This window comes from Uranotaenia lowii, chromosome 1 (assembly GCF_029784155.1).
Source record: "Uranotaenia lowii strain MFRU-FL chromosome 1, ASM2978415v1, whole genome shotgun sequence".
In the NCBI taxonomy this organism is placed as follows: Eukaryota; Metazoa; Arthropoda; class Insecta; order Diptera; family Culicidae; genus Uranotaenia; species Uranotaenia lowii.
In genome coordinates this window covers 29,821,417-29,843,307 of record NC_073691.1, presented here as the reverse complement: position 1 = coordinate 29,843,307, position 21,891 = coordinate 29,821,417, and the positions used below count along the sequence as shown (strand labels likewise).

General features: G+C 39.4%; 1 protein-coding gene across 1 annotated transcript in view; it reads right to left on the bottom strand.

Annotated features, from left to right (window-relative positions):
- LOC129738553 (protein lozenge) overlaps nt 1-21,891 on the bottom strand; it is a 119,856-nt gene that overhangs the window by 46,358 nt on the left and 51,607 nt on the right. The window contains exon 4 of the mRNA XM_055729771.1: nt 3,637-3,750. Coding sequence (XP_055585746.1) covers nt 3,637-3,750 — 114 coding nt within the window. The remainder of the gene's footprint in view (nt 1-3,636; nt 3,751-21,891) is intronic.

Sequence of the window (21,891 nt, the reverse complement as noted above, 5' to 3'; positions counted from 1 at the left end):
CCAAACACAACCAACGGCTAAAACTCGGGCACGAAAGCTCTACGCGAAGATGCTTGCTAAATATGGCTGCTGTGTGATGGACGACAAATTTAAGAAGAAGAAAATACCGAATTCGTTCGGCAGGTCATCTGCTCTTGCAGACTGAGGAGTGAGCCTTGCGTGACAAAGGGCACAGTAAATGGCAAGATCTACAAATCTGAGTGCCTCGAGAAGCGCCTTTTACCTTTCTTGCAGCTAGACGAAGCTCCGCTATTTTGACCAGATTTGGCATCATGCAACTATTCTAAAAGTGTCCTGGAGTGGTATGAGGCCAATTCTGTCCATTTTGTTCCAAAGGACATGAACCCGCCAAACTGTCCGGAGCTGCGCCCGGGGGAGCAGTACTGGGCAATAATAAAGCGGGAACTTCGGAAGAGCAAGAAGACAGACAAAGACGATAAGGACATGTTGAAAAATGTAAAAAAAATTGAGAAACTGGTACCGAATGACACTGTGAAGACTTTGATGGAGAGCATCAAGCGAAAATGCGTTAAATTTTAAACTCAAGGCTCCATCGATTAACTTTTCTTTTGATTTTTGAAGTAAATATGGTATGTAAGTACCCTAAAATTTTGATTTCAGTCTCGCAATATTTCAATGTTCGCCCTTTCAATCTTAGAGTGCTTAAAACGACTTCTTAGAAAACTCTCGCTTAAGGTAAAGTTCAAAAGAAAAGTTGTTAGAAAATTGGTGCTCATTAAAAAGCGAAATCGAAAAGTTTGTGACATACATCACACACAACGGCCGGCAAGGCGATATATGCGAACATGTGTTCCAAATTTTGCGGTTTTCCATCATCATTTGCTCCAATTTTTCAAACAGACACCACACACGGTTTGTTCGGTTCGCTGGAGAAGCGCAAAAATCAACAACAGCCGCCATATTATTTTTTCAGGGAATGAATATAAAGTAATTTCTTCCATAAATTTTAGAAAACATTTTCCAAACGCTTTCGCTTGGCGCGTCCCACCAGTCCCTTCAAAGTGTGTTGTAATCGACTTGTATATAAATTTGACGTTGCGGTTTTTCCTTTTCTTGCGCTCGGTGAAGAATGAAGAGTCTCTCTCGGTTTTGTCTGAATTGGAAAAAAGATGATCACCGCCATGTGTTTGAGAGCTTAGGAAAGTTTCAAGAAATTTGTTACCGGGAGTGTATGTTCGAAACATTATTGAATACAATCATTAACTGGCCGTTATTTTGTGCTGCCTCCCGATAATTACAACGTGTTGTTTGAACAGCTGCAGGATGGTTTCAGTTTGAAAATTTTCCTGAACCCGGAGTTCTAACACAAAGTTGGTGGTGGTGGCAGCAAGAAAATCGGCAATCACCGCGGGATGCCAACATGTATCTTAATTAATCTCCAGTGGAAAGTGTCAGCGCCTGACATTCAATTAACTTCCGAGATAAGAAACTGGCTGGAGTCGTACGGCAAAAAAAATCTACCCCTTATCAGTGCGAGAGACCACCCGAAAATGGGAAAACAAAACAGAAAAGAATACACGAATGACGAGATGTCATATGCAAAATTATGCTCTTTCGAACGACACTCGCACACATGGCGATCCTGTCAAATGATGGCTGGCGGAGGGGACTAATTATGGAAAGATCTCATCCAAGCGAGTGGGAGGGGAACAATAATATTAAGTGAAACGAGCCGATGCCGAAGCTATTTTTGAAAGGCAACTTTGACACTCTCTCTCCTCCGTATGATATTTTCAGAAAATTGATAACCCTTTGCCAGGAATTTACGCTCTCTCTCTCTCTTCCAATCTCACTTCGGTCGTCTGTCGTTCTCAGGCTCTTCCATTTTTTGTGTGTATTTGTTTGTTGTCTTTGAGATATTGCCTTCATTTTCCCGTGTGAGCTCTACGCGATTTGCGATAACGTTGCGGTTAGCTGGAGCTGATATACTTTTGCGCTAGATTATCGCTCAAATTTTTAGATTTTTTTTTTATAAATTAATAGAATTTTTCAATAATGAAAATAATCAGCATTAAAATCAAGAACGTAACATTTCTAAGAATGGACGATGAGAATCGCTAAGAAAAGGTTTTCCATTTTTATTTTTTCAAATTATATTTCAACACGTTCGTCACCATGGGACCCTCATTAAGGTGACGGGTGTATTTTCTGGGAGGCCCCGTCACATCAAAAACGTGTGACGCTCTCTTACTTAACACGTTCGTCGCCACGCTCATTTTGGTAGTTTTACTAGCCGGGCTAAAAAAAAATCTGGGAGCGAGAAAGAAAAGAGAGGGAGTTCCCAGATTTGCAACGTGGCTAAACTGAGCGGCAAACTTGAGTAAGAGAGCGTCACCCGCTTTTTGATGTGACGGGGCCCCCCAGGAAATACACCCGTCACCCGAATATGGGTGCCATGGCGACGAACGTGTTAAGTTAGCCGCTTACTTTAGCCACACGTCGCAAACAGTGGAGCCGAATGTGTTAACACGTTCGTCGCCACGCTCAATTTAATAGTTATAGTTTTACTTGCAGGGCCTAAAGAAATTCTCGGAGCGAGACAAAAAAGAGGGAGAGTTCTCAGATTTGCAATGTGTGGCTTAACTGTGCGGCTAACTTAAGAAAGAGAGCGTCACACGTTTTTATGAGACGGGGCCTCCCAAGAAATACATCTGTCACCCGATTATGGGTCCCATGGCAACGAACGTGTTAAGCTATATTATTTTTTTTGAGTATGTCAGTTATTGATTTTTAGTTTATATTTTTTAAGAATCGTAAGTTATACTGTTTCAGTGCCATATGTTCTGCTAAAATTATGCTTCACGTTCATCCAAATTAAATTCAACTAAACATGGATCACGTGTACCAAAAGTAAAAAAAAGCTACTACAATTTTCGAATAAAAAAAACTGGCACAAAAAACCAATCATTCGCTGCACCGCTATGGTAGGATTATTGTCTGTTGGGCCATCCAGCCTCGCCGTTCGCCTCATCATCTACATCATATGCCAATTTTCGGTGCAAGCAACAGGTAAATGATGCGCATCTCGAAAAACCTTACACCCCATCAAACAGAAGCGCTCGTCATAATTTCCAAATCCTTCACAGTTCTTCCACCGGTTCTTCTTTATGGGATGAACCCCCGAAAAGGTTATTAACATGAAGAATATGCAACAGAATGTAGGAGAAGAACTCGTGAAGATCGGCACCTCCGGAAGGTACACCTTATTCATAATTTTACTCTTTCTTTCCAAAAGGGAGAACACAAGTAAAAAGATCAGTGAGCGGCAAAGTTTGAATACAAAGGGCATTTCAAACCTGGCAAAACTGAAAAGGAAAGGTCACAGAGCAGTACAAACCCAGGTCAAATGGGAGGAACAAGAGTCTTTACCGGATTCATTTAAGGGCCCCGGCCGGTACGGAGAGAGGTAATTATTTTCCGGGTGGCGCCTCAAACACCTGACGCATATTGTTGTGACTTTGTTGTTATTGCTAAGCAAACTCTTGATCAACCACTGCCCCGAACCAAAATTCTCAAATTCATCAATATAGTTTCTGATACATACTGATATCATATTTTACAAGATGATAAAATTCATAAAAATATACAATTAAAATGGGTATTGAGGATACTTACTGGTTTTAGATCGAGGCTCCCGAGGTCCATCGACTGTTACTTTGATGGCTTTGGAGTAGGTGGTGATTTGTGGAGGGCTGGTGGATACGGTTATCGTCAAGGTGAAGCTTTTCCCTGCAAATGAAAGAACAAATTATCCATAATAATAATAACCCAAACATTTCTTCAGTGAAAGGTATAATTTTCATTCGAAAAATCTACCAGGCATAGAAGAAAGAATCTCGGCTTCTAAGCCAATAAACTTAGAATCAAGACTAGATCACAACTTACAAAGTACTTTTCCTGTTGTATGACATTGTCGTGTAGTTCTACAGTAAGGTAATGCTTTATTATGATGACTATGTTTGACATATGATTGAAACGAATACGTACATTAGACATATGTATTTTTTTTCTAAATGATTACTTTCTGTTTACTTAAGCCTCTTTAGTTCATCAGGTTATGTCACGAGACGGAACACGATGAAAAAAATATAAATAAATGGTGACAAAATCGGGTTAAAAAGGCGAAAAAATCAAAGCTGACGAAATCGGTCCGGGACAAAATCGGATATCTACTGTCTTTCATGGAAAAAAAATTATAGTATTGTCAACAATTTTCAACTTATATTCAATTATACTTCTGGTTAATTCTCGACCAACTATAAATATTAAACTTTCAATTGTATGATGTCCAACGATAACAATAATAGATTTAAAAATACGTGTATGATTGATTTTACGCACTCAACCATAAATATAATAGATTCAACTTTGCTGGTATAGTTGATTCCACTATAAATATGATAGATTTTTTTTAAAATATTTTTTATGATGCTTATGAGCGGGAAACTAATACTTCCTGCTGCTGCGACGTGGGCAATTTCTCCACTCTCTTCGCTTTCGTTCCTGGTCAGCCAGGAAGTCAACCGAACCCAGCGGCAAAATAATACGTTCCTCAATTCCTAAAAGGCCGTGTTCCGGTAAGTCGGCAATGAATCCTTATTTCAGGGAAAGCTCAAACTTGAGTACTTGATGCTGGAGTGAAAAATTGAGCTGCTGATTGCAGGATGCTCAATTTTAGTATCGCACATCGTGGTTTGTATTGCATTCTACTTGTTTACCTGAAATTCACGGAAAACAAATCGAATAAATAAAGTAATGGTAATTTTAACCTATTTTGGTTTCATAATTTTCGTCCCCTTTTCCTGTTCACCAACACACCTGCTTTCGCCGATTAGTAGCATCGTTCTTGAGAAAACGCAGAGGTCCTTGTAAACCTTCCACTTTCCGCCGTTTCCGCCAACCTTCCGCCCAAGTAGAATCGACGTTTTCCATGCCACTAGGGGCTCTGGTGTACTAGTCTTTTTTTTTTTTTGTTGACTTTATCGGCCGGGAGATTCGGTGGAAAGACTGAACGCTAAACACTTTTTTATAGTGCTTATAATGACTTTTTCAGAATAGTTAACAGTCCACATTTCGATCGGTCAGCTGAGATGAAGGGCCACTCCGATTTCGGGAGCCTCAACAGAAATATTTCTGTTGCCAGCCTGAGCGCAGTTGGTCAAACGATGCCCACACCGGCCGAGCTGGTACATTACTAAAACTGCTATCAGAACACACACAACAAGAAGATTTCCACCTAGTCGGATTTGCTTGTGGATGAAAATCATAAAAGTATAGTAAAATTTATGATATTTATAGTTGAATGTCTTCAATCAATCATTCGATTGTAGTTGCATCTATCATGTTTATAGTTGAATCAATCATACCGCTATGATTGAATCTAAAATGATCGCAAAAGGTCTATTAGTAGTTTATAGTTAAATCTATTATATTTAAAATTGAATTCCTGAATTCAATCATATAATTGAAGTTGAATCCATCATATCGATAGTTGAATCAATCATAAAATATTGTTAAATTTATCATATTTCTAGTTGAAAACATAACGCCAATCAGCAGTATGTCTAAAGTTTAATCTATTATATCTATAGTTGAATGCGAAAAAATCAACTAAACTTCGATCATTGATACAAAAAGCTGAAATAATTTGAACAACTGTCTATGTCTATGGGCTATCCGAGATAATCTTCTAGATCATCATCAAAATTTACTTATTTCAGTCTGAATTTACTACAGCTTTGATGAACGGGAATACCCAGAATTTTTTTCCAGAAAAAAAATTCTTGAACCAGAAAGAACCATTTCCCACACAGCAAAAAAATTTGGTGATATTACATCAAAATCATGCACATAGTTTGAGTATCAAAAGGCATCTAATATTACATTCTGTTGATGTACTCAGCTACATACATTTGATGTAAAAATGTTACACCTTATATTTGTATCACAGTAGACGAATTTAAGCACGCCAAATTGTATAGCTGTTAATGATATGGCAAGCCGTTACTAGTTTCAATATTTTAGAATCTTTCTGACAATGCAATAATAACTTCTGATTTTATTCGTAACAAGGGTCAAATCAGGAGTCCATCTTATGACTAAGATTTCAAATATTGAATGGGATGAGAAATTCCAATCACAACAAAAAAGCGAAGGTTTAAAGGGATGATTTTTTTATTATTTATGAGATCTTCACATGCTAATCTATGAACATTTCAGTCCTGGCTTGTAGCCGGCGTCCTGATCTTTATTGAGGACTTCCCCAGAAGGGTTGATTGAATATGGCGAACTCACTCGAGAATACTGTTTAATCGCTGGAAATACTGGAATCAAGTTGGTGTGAAGTATTATTTGCATTTTGAAAACAGTTTTCTGAACACAGATTTCACGAAACTCCGATCCCTGATTTCACTATGGAATGTTTTATGCATCAGATCCATTTATTTTGAGGTTCCGTACCCTTCAGATTTGTCCTTTGAATGACCACTACATGTCCACAAGATTGTCTAAAAAAAATATTTGAAAAATCAGTTGAGGACCTTCTAATTTTTAAACAAAATACTTCCCTTCCGGTTGTTTTGAAATCTGTTAATACTTTTTGATTCAGACGTCTCGAAGTAAATGAACCTTAAAACGAAAAAGAATTGAAAAAAAACTTTGACCAATGATTTGCTTAGATTTTTTATTAACATTGATAGCACTTACCGGCAAAACACACTTCCCCAAAGTTCACAACCGGTCCACAAGTTTTTAATGCGAGAAATTTCGAAACGTCAATTTAGATAAACATTGGCTACTTGATGTAATGCTACAGAAAAGGTTGTGATATTACACAAAACGACATGTTCACAGTGTGTACATCGTTTTGATGAAATATAATTAACAACGAATATAACAAATATTACATAGAACGTCTTACATCTCCTCAAATTACATCGGCCATCGTTACATTATTTTTTGCTGTGCAGAAAATTTGTCGCCTGATAAACCGTTTCCCTGAAAATTAAATTTAATCATCCAAACTGCAATTTAAAAAAAAATTTTTTTTTACAAAAATTGGATTCTCACAATATTATTCTTTCGCGGCAACGCAACGAGAATGAAGGGGCCGAGGTGGCACTAATCCGGCGAAGCTCCCAAATCCGCCCCCGCCAGCCGTCGGAAGCGGTTTTTTTTTTTTTTTTAGTTGGTAACCACAGGTGGTAAATCCCGGTTTACGGATTGTATTCCAAGGCATGGCGAGCCACCGCGTCCCCCCAGTTTGCTACTCTGGGTCCATGGGTACAATGGGAAGACTCATGATATACTCCGTGTATACCCCCTACTCCCTAAACTCCACCTGGTGCCGCAGACCTGGTTCCCACCTCGAACTGTTTAGTACACTATGCTTCAATAGTGGGAGGTCTATTCGCGCTAATGCGCTCAAAGGCAATACTCATTAACGAGACCACTTTCAGCAAAACCTCTCATCCTTACGACTCGACGCCTGAACTCTCCTCTAACGACTTGAGAACCGACATCTCCTCGCAATGACTCGAGATTCCCACACAAACCTCTCCTCTTCGCGACTTGAGGCCTGATCTCTCCTCTAACGACTTGAGATCCGACCCCTCCTCGCATCGACTCGAGGTTTACCTCTCCTCTGCACGACTCAAGGCTCGATCTCTCCTCTAACGACTTGAAATCTGACCTCTCCTCGTAATGACTCGAGGTGACCACTTGTACCCCTCCTCTTGTTGGTAAGGGGCCTGATCCCTCCTCTTACGACTCGGGACCCGACCTCTTATCATAAAGACTCGGGGTTGACCACACAAACCTCTCCGCCTGAAGGTTTGAGGCCTGACCTCTCCTCTAACGACTCGAAGCCCGGCCTCTTATCTTCAGGGTTCGAAGTTTGCCACCTTACCCGTCGTGTGCCAGATCGAGAGCAGCTTATCCTGGACTCGCGCCTGTCACGGCACACGCGCGGGACTTAACGCAACGACTCGGATGATTCCCGACAAAGACGTCATCCTACACCGACTCGGATGGCTCGCCCGGCCTCGAGAGCCACTCTACCCGTGGGTATTCCCCGAACGTGGAATAACCCTTTCCCAACGATTTCCACTGCGAAGAAGGTCGAGTCTTATCCCCGCAGCTTCTGTCGTTGAAAACCGCTCTACTCGGATACTCCCCGAAGGTGGAGCATCCTACGCACGAACGCGGCGCACCCACGGCATCCGCCACGCAGAAGGTATTGTCTTATCTTTGTAACTTCAACCGTGGGGTCGGACGCACTCTACACGACAGCTCCCCGTCGATGGGGTCAGTTTACTCCGACCGTTGTCCGGTCTTCTTTATCCCCCTTGGTTGGCAACCCTAGGATTTTTGGCCCGCGGATTTTCCTGCCCGTTGTGTGCCAAATCGAGAGCAGCTTATCCTAGACTCGCGCCTGTCACGGCACACATTCGGGACTTGGAACGCTACGACTCGGATGTTTCCCGACGGTGACGACATCCTACACCGACTCGAGAGGCTCGCCCGACGTCGATAGCCTCTCTACCCGTGGGTATCCCCCGACAGTGGTTAACCCTCTTCCCTCGAGATCCGCTACGAGGAAGGTATGGTATGGTCGGAAGCGGTTGCCCTAATACATTGGTCTAGGTCTATCAGCGCTTCCTAGGTCTGGGTGAAAGCTAGTTGTGATCACTTAGTCCCGTCCACCACGCGACAGCGTGAAGGTCAATGGTTCATTCTGAGGAAAACATTTTTGAAAAATGGTCGATTCTGGGGAAAAAAAATCTGGTAAATGGTGTATTATTGAAAAAAAAATCTGAGGAATGGTTCATTCTGGGTTTTGATTCTGGGGATATTTTATCACTTTTACGATTTAAGAAAATGAACGAGTGGATTTTTACATTTTGGAAAAAAAAAAACATAAATTGGAGCAAGAATAAAGATAAATTTTATGATTATTATCAAAAGATCAACGGCGTTCAATCGAACGCACTTTAAACTCGCAATCAACGAGAAATCGAACTGTCCCGGTGGATGTTTATTTGAATGTCAACAGCAGAAATGAGACATCCCAAACGATAAGGATGATGATGATGATGTTGATGTTGATGATGATACAGGCGGATTCGATGATGTTGTAATGGGATATCCCGACCGGACGAGTCCTGGTCCGACACATGTTTTCGCGACTCCCCTCCGTGAGACCATTCAAATTGCCACTGTCCAAACCATTCGCTAGGAAAATTGCCGCTGGGCCGCGCAAGTCCTTTACAGTGACCGACGGATAGACGAATCCAGTTGAATGTTTCCGGCGGAATGGGCAGACCGCTGAATAACTGTCAGGCGGATCTGAGTTGAATCTTTTGATTTTTTGTTCTGAGAAAAATAAACACAATTCATGAAAAAAACTTCTTTTATGTTTTGCTGCTCTTTTAACGGTCTTTTGAGGCCGTTTTTTAAATATCTAATGAAAAAACAGAAGAAAGTTTTTTTTAAAGAGATTTCATGAATGGGATCAGAAAAAAATAGGATTATGGTTTAGTAAACGACCCATTTTGAACCAGTCGCATTGTTAACCGAAACAGGAAAACTCTTGAAAGAGTGAGGGTGGGTTTCAGTTCCCCCAATTGCTCCGGACATCCGTTGTCCATCGTTAAGCCGCTTTGTGTTTGTTGGGTGATAAACATTTTCCGGAAGGGTTGACCCACTCCAGCATTCACAACGTCCAACAAACGAAACCAAACCCATATTCAAGCTGCCGGTAATGAAGCCAATGCGTTGATGTAATCACTTTATTAACAACATCAACTTTAGTACGTTGGAAGGTCGGAAGAGGCAACAACAAGGGGTGATGATTATGTCCTAAATTTGTTGAGTTTTGTCATTTAATTGATGCTTCATGCAACTTACGGTCATTTGTTGTAGATTGCAGTTAAGGATTCAAGGATATCAGTCAGTATATTTGGCTGTCGTTGACAGCCAATGATCGTCAGCAGTAGTCACGTGTCCTAAAATTAATACCAACTAGCTTCATTCGAAGAAAATGATACATCGTAAAATTGATTTCAATCCTCAATCACCCACTGCGAAAAACTATTGGCTTGTGGTTTGGTAAAAACTTAATATCGTTTCAGAGCAAATATATTTGGGTTCTAGTCCTTAAAGCTCATTGAAGAAGCCCACAAATCGTTAAACCATTCACAAGCCAGCCACAAGTGACTTTCAACGCTGCATGGGCTTAATTGTTTATCTTGGGTGGATTCTTCCTTCCAAAGGATAGTAGCAAATCCCATTGCTGAGATCAGAACTATTCACAAATGAGAAAGACGTCGTCTCACCAGACGACGTTAACAACATGGTTTTCTTTCGGGCTGAATATTAAAAGCAAAACAATTTATTTCAATTGACTCTTCTCAGTTTGGCCTACCGGAAACATCGGCCTCAGTAGAAGTCCAAGTGTTTTCAATTTACTGCTCAATTTATAGGTTATGATGTTATAAACACTTTCAATTTGCAGTTCAACTCCTTGAGCCTGAGCCAATCAGGGATAGGTTCAGGATGCTGAGATAGCTTCATGCTCAGCATGTCCGGATGTAATTGAATCGAAAGATTTACTGCTTCTGATATTTTTCATGCACCCTGACCTATGTGTAGTACTTGTTATTGATGTAGAAGTCGGAATATAAGTTTATTTCTGAACAGCAAGAAGACTGCATTTTTTTCTTCATTATAGGAAGGATTAGGTAATGTAGCCTCTAGCTGGTTCGTCTTCACATAAACATCGGTATGTCTTCCCAAGTAACCAAAAGTGGCATAATTACCCAATTTTTTGGATTCAAAGTTCTCATCTGGCTGAATAAAAGGTACTCGAGACCTTTTTTCGTAAGTGCTCAATTTAGACTTCCTAACGAACTTTTTAGTTCCGTGCGAAGCTTCTAATGAACTTTCAAGTTTCATGCGAAACTTCTGCAGAACTTATGTGTTGTTCGAGTTGTGTCGAAAGTTTGCACATGATTTTTTCACAATGAAATTTTTTCAAAGGCTTTCTTTATTGGTAACAGTTTAACCTATCTTGTTCATCTGGATTTTAATTGCAATGCACATTTCAAATGATCAACAAAAAAGATGCTTTAACCTTACAGTCGACGGTGATTTGAACAAAAATGTATGGAGGAAGGAACATTGCAATGTTAAGGGGGGGGGGGGGGGTAGGGTCTAACGGGTATAAAAAAACACCATTTTCACGTTTTTTTTTTCTAGAACTATCGTTCAAACAAATGTATTCAATTTTTTTGCATTATACAAAGCATTGTTAAAAGAACATTTAGTAATTTTTTCGTAGAAAAATATTGAAAAATGAGTCGGTGACGGAGCACTTTCGAGGATGCCTTTTAGAAAACAGGATTTGCGGTGGACACTGTATCTCAGCACAGAATCATCTGAAGTCAAAAAATCAGAGCAAAATATTTTTAATAGATGTTTTTCTGGACCCCAACGTTTTTATTTGACTTAAAAAAAATTTATGAAATTTTTGTGGCTGTTTGAAGTAAAAACTACGATTTTTCTCGATAAAATCCGCCATTTTTCACCTGTAAAATCTCCCCAAAGTAAAAAAAACAAAAAAGAAAAACGTTGGGGTCTGGTATTTTATATGTAGAAAATATGTTCCAAATTTGAAAAGAATCAGATAAGTATGTAGTTCTCAAATGATCCAGAATGAATAACAGAATATCTGTGCTGCGAACAAAAGAACGACGAATTGAAATCACAAATAAATCAATTATTTTTAATAAAATGATTATATGAAGTTAATCTAAAAGGTTGGTATTTTACAGCAACTAGAGCAGTGGTTTTCAAACTTTTTTCAGTTCTCCCCTTTTTCATAATTTTCGAGTTCAACGCCTCCCCTGGGAAAATTTCAAAAAAATCTTTAAAAAAGTTTTTAAGGATCGTCGAAGACCCATTAGTTTTTAGCTTAATATTGCTTTAAGACTTAACTCAAAATTCATTCAAATTTTGTCAATCGATTCTTCTTATGAACTATTTCCAAAATCTTATGAAAAAATCCAAATTTTCCAAAAATATGTGAAAAATGGCCAAACACATTATAAACGTGTATTTTTTAAATAAGGTTTTATACCACGAATTTCAAAATTAGGTTTGCCCAAATATTTGATACGAAATATAGGAACATTCCGACCCGGCCATGGTGCTTGGATGTCATTGAAAAAAATCCGGATTTATTCACTTTATTTGTCAAATTTGTCAAAGAAAAAATTGCGTTGTAAAATTTTTCTCTTTATGCGTTCAAAACAAAGTTTTTTTTAGGAAGTTCCACAGAAATTATCATTTTTTTAACCCAAGGATAAGATTTAAAATCAATCGAAAAATTTGGTTAAAAATGATTTTTTAAATTTTACTTCTTGATTTTTGTTGAGTAATTCTTGGGTTTGGACAAAATTTGCCCGGACATTGCCCGAATTTTTGGTCGAGAGTTTTCAAAAAAAATGCCGGGATTTTTCAGGTTTTTAAATGAAAATGCCGAGATTTGCCCGGCCCGGCTACGGGCTGAATAAATTGTAGCAACCTAAACTTATACCCTTTTGGCTTCAAGGGCCTAATATTGCTTCAACAAAAAATACTAATTTTATGTCAAGTTTACTGGACAATTACTCAAACTAATTGATTAGTTGTGTTTTGATATAAAATCATAAATCGTAAATTTTAGTAAACAGAATTTTAAATTCATCGTTGATTTGCGTTAGACAAACTTATTACTGTCGAGCCGGTGAAATAACGTTAAATATACTATTATTTCTTGATATCTATATTTGAGCCCTATTCAAAGTCATGCAGCTTTCACAAGTCTTAAAGTATAAATTAAATTCTTATAACTGAATTACGGCAATGACAGCAATAAACGAATAGATTAAAATTTTATCCATGGCAAATAGCACAGTTGATTTTTTAATCCATTGAAATAAAGATGAACAGATAAGAACTTAAAACAAAAATTCTCTTAACCAAAACAATTTCTTTCATTTTTATTCCAAAATATCTATCACAAAATCACAGATGGCGCCTTTTTACATAGATATTTCCGAAGGTTTTTTCTGTTAGGCAGATTTTTTTAGACAATTCATTTTAAAGATATTCAAGCATTCCAAAAGAAGATTGCGAGATTGTCTGGTTTTATCCGGTTTTCTCTGGATATTCAATGCAAAATTTGACAAAAGTCCGGTACGGCCTGTTGGCCAGAATTTTATTGAAAAAGTTCGAATTTTTCCCGCATCTTTCATTCATTTGCCATAACAAAAAAATATGTGTTGTAAAATTTTCATAAATGCGTCCAAAATGAAATTTTTTGTGCAATTTTTATAAAAATAATCATGAAAAGTTTAGGAGCTCCTGAAAACTTTTTGTTATTGATTAATTATGTTAAGTTATTTATGGGTTTTGACCAAATTTGCCCGGGTATTGCATTTTTTTAATTCGAAATTTCGGAATTAATTGCTCGAATTTTGCCAGTTTTTGGATGAAACAACCCGGATTTGTCCGGCCCGTCTACGTGCTGGAAAAATACTGACAACCGTCTTCTAAAATGAATTCAAAATAAAGCCATCTAAATTGAATCTTTTAAGTATAACCCAAAAAAAAATCTTACAAAACAAGATCAACATGAAGGGCGTATACAAAATAAGTGACAGTTTACAAAAGTCATTTAGGTACATTTTGGAAAAAAATATAAAGATACTGGAACAAAAATTTGCTTGCAGCTCTGCGAAATCATAGACATGTTATAGCAAGTTCACTGGTGTTGAGAAAAAGGGGTAAAAATTTTGAAATTTTGAAATTTTGAAAATTTTGCCATTTAAAAATGATTTCAAGATCTCTGGGCGTTGTATTGTTTTACATCACTGTTTCTTTTTCAGCCGTATGTGATAGAAATATTGCTATTTTTGCATCACAGCACAGATCTTGAAAATGTTTCTGCATTGCAAAATTTTCAAAATGTGCAAAAAGTGACAAAATTTCTACCACTTTTTCCCAACACCAGTGAACCTACTCTTAGTCTTGAAACTGATATTTGGTTCTGTAACGTAATTTTATTGTATTTTTATTGTATTGCATTGAACTAACTCGTTGTTATTTCAAACCTACGTTGTTTCGTGATTTGTGAAACGACCTCACCGCCCCACTGATCTCTTCAAACGCTCCCTAAATTTCAAAATTGAGCTCACCGCCCCCCTGAACGCTCTCAACCCCCCAAAAGGATGATAGGGACCTCTTTGAAAAAAAAACACTACAACCGTCTGGAATCTAAGTCTTTAAGCGAGCAAAATTTTCAAGTAAGTATAACATCTAGTCACAGTTTCAATAACTTTCAAATAAAAATCGACGGATATCAAACTTCAAAGCAAGATGAAGTTGATTCTTTTTTTATAATTTTGTTTTATTCTAGGTCTCATGTGAAGGCTGAATAGCTTTCTTACTTACTTACTTAATGATCCCGCGCCGATCCTCCGGTGCATAGGGCCGTGGTAAAAGACCTCCACTGTTGACGATCCGGAGCCAGCGTCTTCACCTGGTCCCAGTCAAGATTCTCGTCGACAGTTCGGATTTCAGCGGCTAGGCTTCGCCGCCACGAGTTTCTGGGCCTGCCTCTTCTTCGATGACCTTCTGGATTCCAATCTAGCGCCTCTCTGCAAATCTCGTCTTCATCCCTTCGCAGCGTGTGCCCAATCCATCTCCACTTACGTTCCCGAATCTCAATTTCTAGCGCCCTTTGATGACACCGGCGATGTAGTTCCTTATTCGAGATCCAGTTGCCAGGCCACCAAGCGCGGATGATGTTCCGCAGGCAGCGGTTTACAAATACTTGCAGTTTTCGCGTCGTCACCGCATATGTGCACCAAGTTTCGCACCCGTACAGCAATACGGATTTGACGTTTGAGTTGAAGATTTGGATTTTTGTTCGTAGAGAGATCGGACGTGACCGCCAGATGTTTCGGAGACTCGCAAACGCAAATCGGGCCTTTCTGATCCGGGTTTCGATGTCTTTCCTGGTACCACCATCAGGCGTTATCTGGCTACCAAGATACTGGAAGCACTCCACTTTCTCAACTTGTTGCCCAGCTACCATGAAACTGGAGGGATTTCCTGTGTTGATCTCCATTGACTTGGTCTTTCCGACATTGACTTTGAGACCTGCTGCCTTGGAACTTTCGGTGAGGTCGTCGAGTTTGCTCTGCATGTCCGGTTGTGTTTGGGCGAGCAAAACAATATCGTCAGCCAGGTCAAGGTCGTTCAGTTGCTCCATTGTTAAAGGATTCCACGGCAATCCTCGGTTCGGTGCACAGTCGATCGATCCAGTCAGAATCTCATCCATTACGATGAGGGAAAGTAGCGGTGATAAGATACATCCTTGTCTCACTCCAGCAGTTACCGGGATTGGTTCGGACAAGACACCATCGTGCAAGACCTTGCACGAAAATGCCTCGTACTGTGCTTCGATGAGATGGACTAGTTTCTCTGGGACCCCTCGTCGCCTTAGAGCCGCCCAGATGTTTTCATGGTTAAGTCGGTCGAATGCTTTTTCGAAATCAACGAACACCAGCAGAAGAGAGTCCTGGAATTCGTTGATTTGTTCCAGTATGATTCGTAGCGTTGTGATGTGGTCCACACATGATCGTCCGGATCGGAATCCAGCTTGTTGCCGTCGGAGTGTAGCGTCGATTTTCTCCTGGATCCTGTTCAGAATCACTTTGCAGAGAATTTTTTGGGTTGTACAGATCAACGTTATGCCTCGCCAGTTACCGCACGCTGTCAGGTCTCCTTTCTTCGGGACCTTTACGAGGATACCCTGCATCCAGTCGGCCGGGAATGTTGCAGTATCCCAAATGTCAGCGAAAAGACGGTGCAACATTTGTGCTGACAGGGCAGGGTCGGCTTTCAGCATTTCAGCAGGGATGCAATCGATCCCAGGTGCTTTGTTGGATTTCATGTTTTTGATTGCCGCTTCTATTTCAGCCAGCGAGGGCGCTTCCGAGTTGACGCCATTAATGCGACTTACTGTTGGCACTTCGAGCTGCGGGTTTTGTTGGCCATCGCTATTCGTGACTCGGAAGAGTTGTTCGAAGTGCTCAGTCCATCGTTTGAGCTGATCTGTTCGATCGGTCAATAACTGACCTGCTCGGTCTCTTAGCGGCATTCTTGCATTAGTCCTTGCACCACTGAGGCGGCGAGAAATGTCATAAAGTAATCGGATATCTCCATTGGCGGCGGCTTTTTCTCCCTCTTCGGCTAGGGAGTTTGTCCAGGCTCTCTTGTCTCGTCTACAAGCTCGTTGAACTGCCTTTTCCAGCTCCGCATATCGTAAGCGGGCGGCTGCTTTGGCTGACCCGGTACATGCTCCTTCTTCCACAAAATTTACCGAGAGTACCATGGCTCGTCGTGATAAAGGCATTCTTGATTCCACACCACTGTTCTTCGACTGTTCCGTCTGTCGGCAGCTCCGAGGCTCGGGATTCTAGCTGTTCAACGTATGCCCTTTTCACCTCTGGATTCTCCAACCGGCGGACGTCGTATCGACACCCGACTCTCTCCTCGCGCCGTTGGACACGCGCAACTCTCAGTCGTATCTCGCCAAGAACGAGGTGATGGTCAGATGCAATGTCTGCGCTTCGTTTGTTGCGGACATCAAAAAGGTTCCTTCTCCATTTTCGGCTGATGCAGATGTGGTCAATTTGATTTTCTGTTCGGCCATCTCGGGATACCCAAGTGACCTTATGTGCTGGTCGATGGGGGAAGAGCGATCCACCGATCACCATGTTGTTGTTGCCACAAAATTCTACAAACAGCTCTCCGTTTTCGCTCATCTGTCCTAGACCATGGCGCCCCATGATGCTGGATTTGAATGTCACCCTTCGGAATTTTCTCTACCACGCTGTTCAGTTGACTGTAAAACTGCTCTTTCTCCTGCAAGTCGGCAACGTCAGTTGGCGCATAACACTGGACCATTGTAAGGTTTCTAACCCGTGTTCTAAATCCACCGAGGTTGGGTACCCGATCTCCGCTTAGGTTACTCGCACCACAGCCGGCACCGCGGGGAGGTAGAGATAGGAGTTGTGAATAAGAGGTGATATGACCACTATGGGGTCTCGTGTTGCACATTATCCACCGTTTACCAGCCAAATAATAGCTTTCTACTCGGCTTTTATTATGGACTTTGAAGTACCGATGAGAACTTACATTTTTAGCTAAGTAGAATTCTATACAACCGAAAAGAAGAACTAAATAAGCTTTTATGAACCCGTCCTATGGAACTTTTGGTTACTTGGGGTGTCTAAAAAGGTCGCAAATTAAAAATACTTTGCGTTTTTAATGATTCAATAGCATGAGAACCCAAACAATCCAAGCAAATAAACTGGTATATTATTTATGTCAGATCACTGATTTGATTTTTTAAGAATTATACTTTTTCACAAAGGTTATTTGTGATTGTTGTATTGTTTTTTCTCTTTTGTAATTCTTGTCATTATTTTTACTCTCTTGTTTACGAAAAAAATACATTTTGAAACACATTGAACATAACTGAGCTGAAAAACTCATTTTTCCAATTGACTATTTTAAGCAACGAATCAATCTGCTGTTACCACTAAGCTGTGTCGTCCTCGTGGCTTACGAATGGCGGCGGCAGCTAGTTATGTTGGATGTCGTGGGCGGTTCCTCTAAAACCACTAAACGTTGGTTTTACGTGTAGGTACGATTTTTTTCCGCCGTTACGCCGTAAGGTCCTCTTCAACTAAGCCGCCGAAACCACATCGGCCACACTTTGAACCGCGGCTTGAGGCACACCGAGGAGGATAATACTCCGCTTCATTGTAGTAAATTATGGCCATTAATTATTCCGCTTGCTCTCCGGGAGAGGCTCACCTGGAATCGGGGCTAACGTAAATCCGTCTTTCGGATGTCTTTTTTTTTTTTTAAATTTTTGACGAACCGTCCACCCCTTCATTTGTCCTCTTGGGTGAGGTTCCTTGCTCGGCTTACTGTCTTTCTTCGGCGCGGGCAAGCGAGACAATCCGTCTGCAGGCATCAGCCAGATCACTACAATCCGGAATGGTGAACATGGAGTGAACAAAAATAAAAGATTACAGATCTGGATCGCAGAAAGCTCGCCGAGCGGGATCGTAAAAATGATTTAAGTTGCAATTTAAAAATATTAGCCTGGCATTAACACTTCATCCCGGCCGGCCCGGTGAGAGCTTTGAGGTGATCGTCAAAGAAGCACCTCAATGGGGCTGGTTGATGAACGAAACCTACCGTTTTGATCCGTTCCGTAATTTATGGCCCAACAATGGGTGCTTCGGTGAGTGTGTATGGTTCCTTAGAATGGGTAATCGATTAAAGTGCGAACATTTGTGAATGTTCATCCCTCTGACCCGAAAGTGTTCGGTCCTGTTCCGTTTGGCAAATATCGTAATCCTTTCCAGGAGCCGAATTTCACACTTCGGTTAATGTTTCCCTTTGAAAACCACCGACGGCGTGTGCTCAGACCATTTATGACCAATGCCGCCGGACACCCTCCTTCTCATCTGCATGATAGGTTCAAAACCTCAAACCGAAATCTTTTTGTCTTACATTTTAACTTTACCAATGCGATTGGTTCCTCAAGTCAAACTTTGTGGCTCACTAGAAAACAACCACAATCGGGGCTACACGTGAATCGTTAATTCGAAAAATCAATTAGACGATCGCTTGTCGTTTGTCTTTTAGAACTTTCTTCCGAATGAGACATGTTTCCAGAATGTTTGTATGAACAATCTCATAAGAGAAAAAAAACCCCTACTCGAATAATAAACCACAAAGATCCAGTAATATTCAAACTGTTTCTGTGATATAATATGAGTTCTGCTTGAACTGAGGCGTTCTACAGCCCTTTCCAAAGCTTTCAAATCAATAGGCAGAGATTCAGTTCTTTCATACAGTGGTCTACCGGACGGCCGGTTTTTAGGGTTCAACACGAAATTGACGCATAGCCAGGGTTGCCAATTTTTTTTTTCAAAATTCAGGGATTGGTGAAATAAAATTCAGGATACGTCAGAGTAACAGAAATCTCGCTCAATGTGATGACCTTTTTTGGTCGTCGATCCACATTTCCACTTTAGCAATGGTATCTTATGCAGTTCCTAACAACTCATTTTTCATCACATCGCAAAAATTAGGCAAAATCAGGCTTATTTAAGAAAAAAATCAGAGAAATACAATGGCTTATTCCTGGTAAAAAAAAAAACTTTTAGTGGAGCGAATATGGCGGGGGAAGATTTTTAAGACTTATTTTATTAACTTTTTGATGAACACTCCTCTTTTTGAATCTCGTGGAATATCAAAAATTCTAAAACATTGTAAAGAAATGAATCCAACTTAGATGAAATTTCAGGGACTAGAAAGGGAAAATTGATGTTGAAAAACATGCGAAAAAAATTCGCCTTGTCTCCCGGTGAGACTTGAACCCACATCTTGCGCCTCTCCGGGGCCCATGTATTAACATTCTACTACAGGAGACCAACCTGGCGTATGAATATTATACTGGTTGAGTGTCGATGTCTATCGGAATGAAGGGAATAGTTCTCCCATGTGATCATAATCATTTTTCTTGGTCTATTTCTATTCCCATCTTTTCATCTTACGGTAGTTGGACTCAAATTTGGATATTTTAGGCACGGCAAGATTTGCATTGCCTTCTCATATACTGCACGGGTTGTCAGTTATGATGAGAAATGATGCGTTTGCCGTATTTGGATATCCAACCAAATTCGGTGTTTGGCACCGCCTTATTTTCTATTTTTAAACTGTGACCCAAAGATGGGTCTTGACTCAAACATTCAGTCAGCGAAACTTTTTTTGTAAAGAAATGAATCCAACTTAGATGAAATTTCAGGGACTAGAAAGGGAAAATTGATGTTGAAAAACATGCGAAAAAAAAAATCGGTGGGTTCAAGTCTCACCGGGAGACAAGGCGATTTTTTTTCGCATGTTTTTCAACATCAATTTTCCCTTTCTAGTCCCTGAAATTTCATCTAAGTTGGATTCATTTCTTTACAAAAAAAGTTTCGCTGACTGAATGTTTGAGTCAAGACCCATCTTTGGGTCACAGTTTAAAAATTCTAAAACATTTGTAAAGTCTTTACACCAATTTCTCTAATTTAAATTTTTTTGATACAATTACAAACTACAAATTCCTAAAATAACATTTGAGGGAATATTGATAGTCTGAGATTTTTTTCAAGCAGGAATTAAGGGGGGGGGGGGGGGGGGTAGGGTCTAACACTTTCAAAAAATCGATTTTTTTATTTTTTTATTTTCTTATTGTAAAACATTTCAAGAATGTTGTGTCAAATTTTCAAGTCAATTGAAGCAAAACTGTAGAAGTTATAGGCCTTTATCTCCTCGTATCTGATACTGCAAAGAAGCAAGATCAGAAACTTCAAACGCGTTTTTCTCGAAAGCACATTTTTGAAGTCCGTGGACATCGTCATTTGAAAACTACTTATCCGATTCTTTTCAAATTTGGAACACATTTTCTACATATAAAATACCAGACCCCAACGTTTTTCTTTTTTTTGTTTTTTTACTTTGGGGAGATTTTACAGATAAAAAATGGCGGATTTTTTCGTGAAAAATCGTAGTTTTTACTTTGAACAGCCACAAAAATTTCATACAAAAATTTTTAAGTTAAATAAAAACGTTGGGGTCCAGAAAAACATCTATTAAAAATATTTTGCTCTGATTTTTTGACTTCAGATGATTCTGTGCTGAGATACAGTGTACACCGGAAATCCTGTTTTTTAAAAGGCATCCTCGAAAGTGCTCCATCACCGGTTCATTTTTCAATATTTTTCTACGAAAAAAATACTAAATGTTCTTTTAACAATGCTTTATATAATGCAAAAAATTTGAATACATTTGTTTGAACGATAGCTCTAGAAAAAAAATCGTGAAAATGGTGTTTTTTTTTTACCCGTTAGACCCTACCCCCCTTAAGAAATTATCAACTTATTAGCTCTTTTAGCGATCTCTCATTTCTCTCATTATTTTAATTGACAACTGAAAAGAAAACATATGTTTTATAAAAGAAGAAAAATTAAAAAAATGCAAACCATCTATTTTTCAGAAACTTCTAATTCAGCCAATGGAAAACACATTTTTTTCAACAATTGACGCCTTGTAGGTTATTTGATTGAAAAATCCAACATTTGAGACAAATTTTTTTAACATAGAGAAGCTGCATTTAAAGTGCTCATATAATCTTATATATCAAAATGGGGGCGTTTTCTTTGTAACACCGTCACGTATAAAAGGACGGTTGAAATGAAGTGAAATTTTGTATACGAGGATTTTTCGGGTCAGAGATGGTTTGTATATTAGTTTCAAGAATCTCACTTTTTATGGAAGGCAGGCTCCCATACAAAACAAACTTGAAATGGGACACAACTCGAAAAACTTTAAGACGATTTTCATGAAAACTAATTCACGAGCACGCATTAGTTAAAGATGTGTAGATTTCGTAAAACATTTTCTAATAATTTATTAAGTAAAAGGTAAAACGAAGTTTACAGGGTCAGCTAGTTTTTTCTATGAAACCAATCTGAAACTGATGAGCTACCCAACCTACATGTAAATCAAGAAAAGATCAGATTTGGATAAATTTTATAATTTCAGGAAAAGGTACATTGCTTTGGAAAAAAAATAAATTTCTAGTTTCAATAGAAAAAAAAAATGATGTAAAATGATTTCTGAAATCTCTGAAAAACTGTTTTGATATTTTTAAATATTTCAATTTATTTAACAACTTTTCTCACAATTGCAACT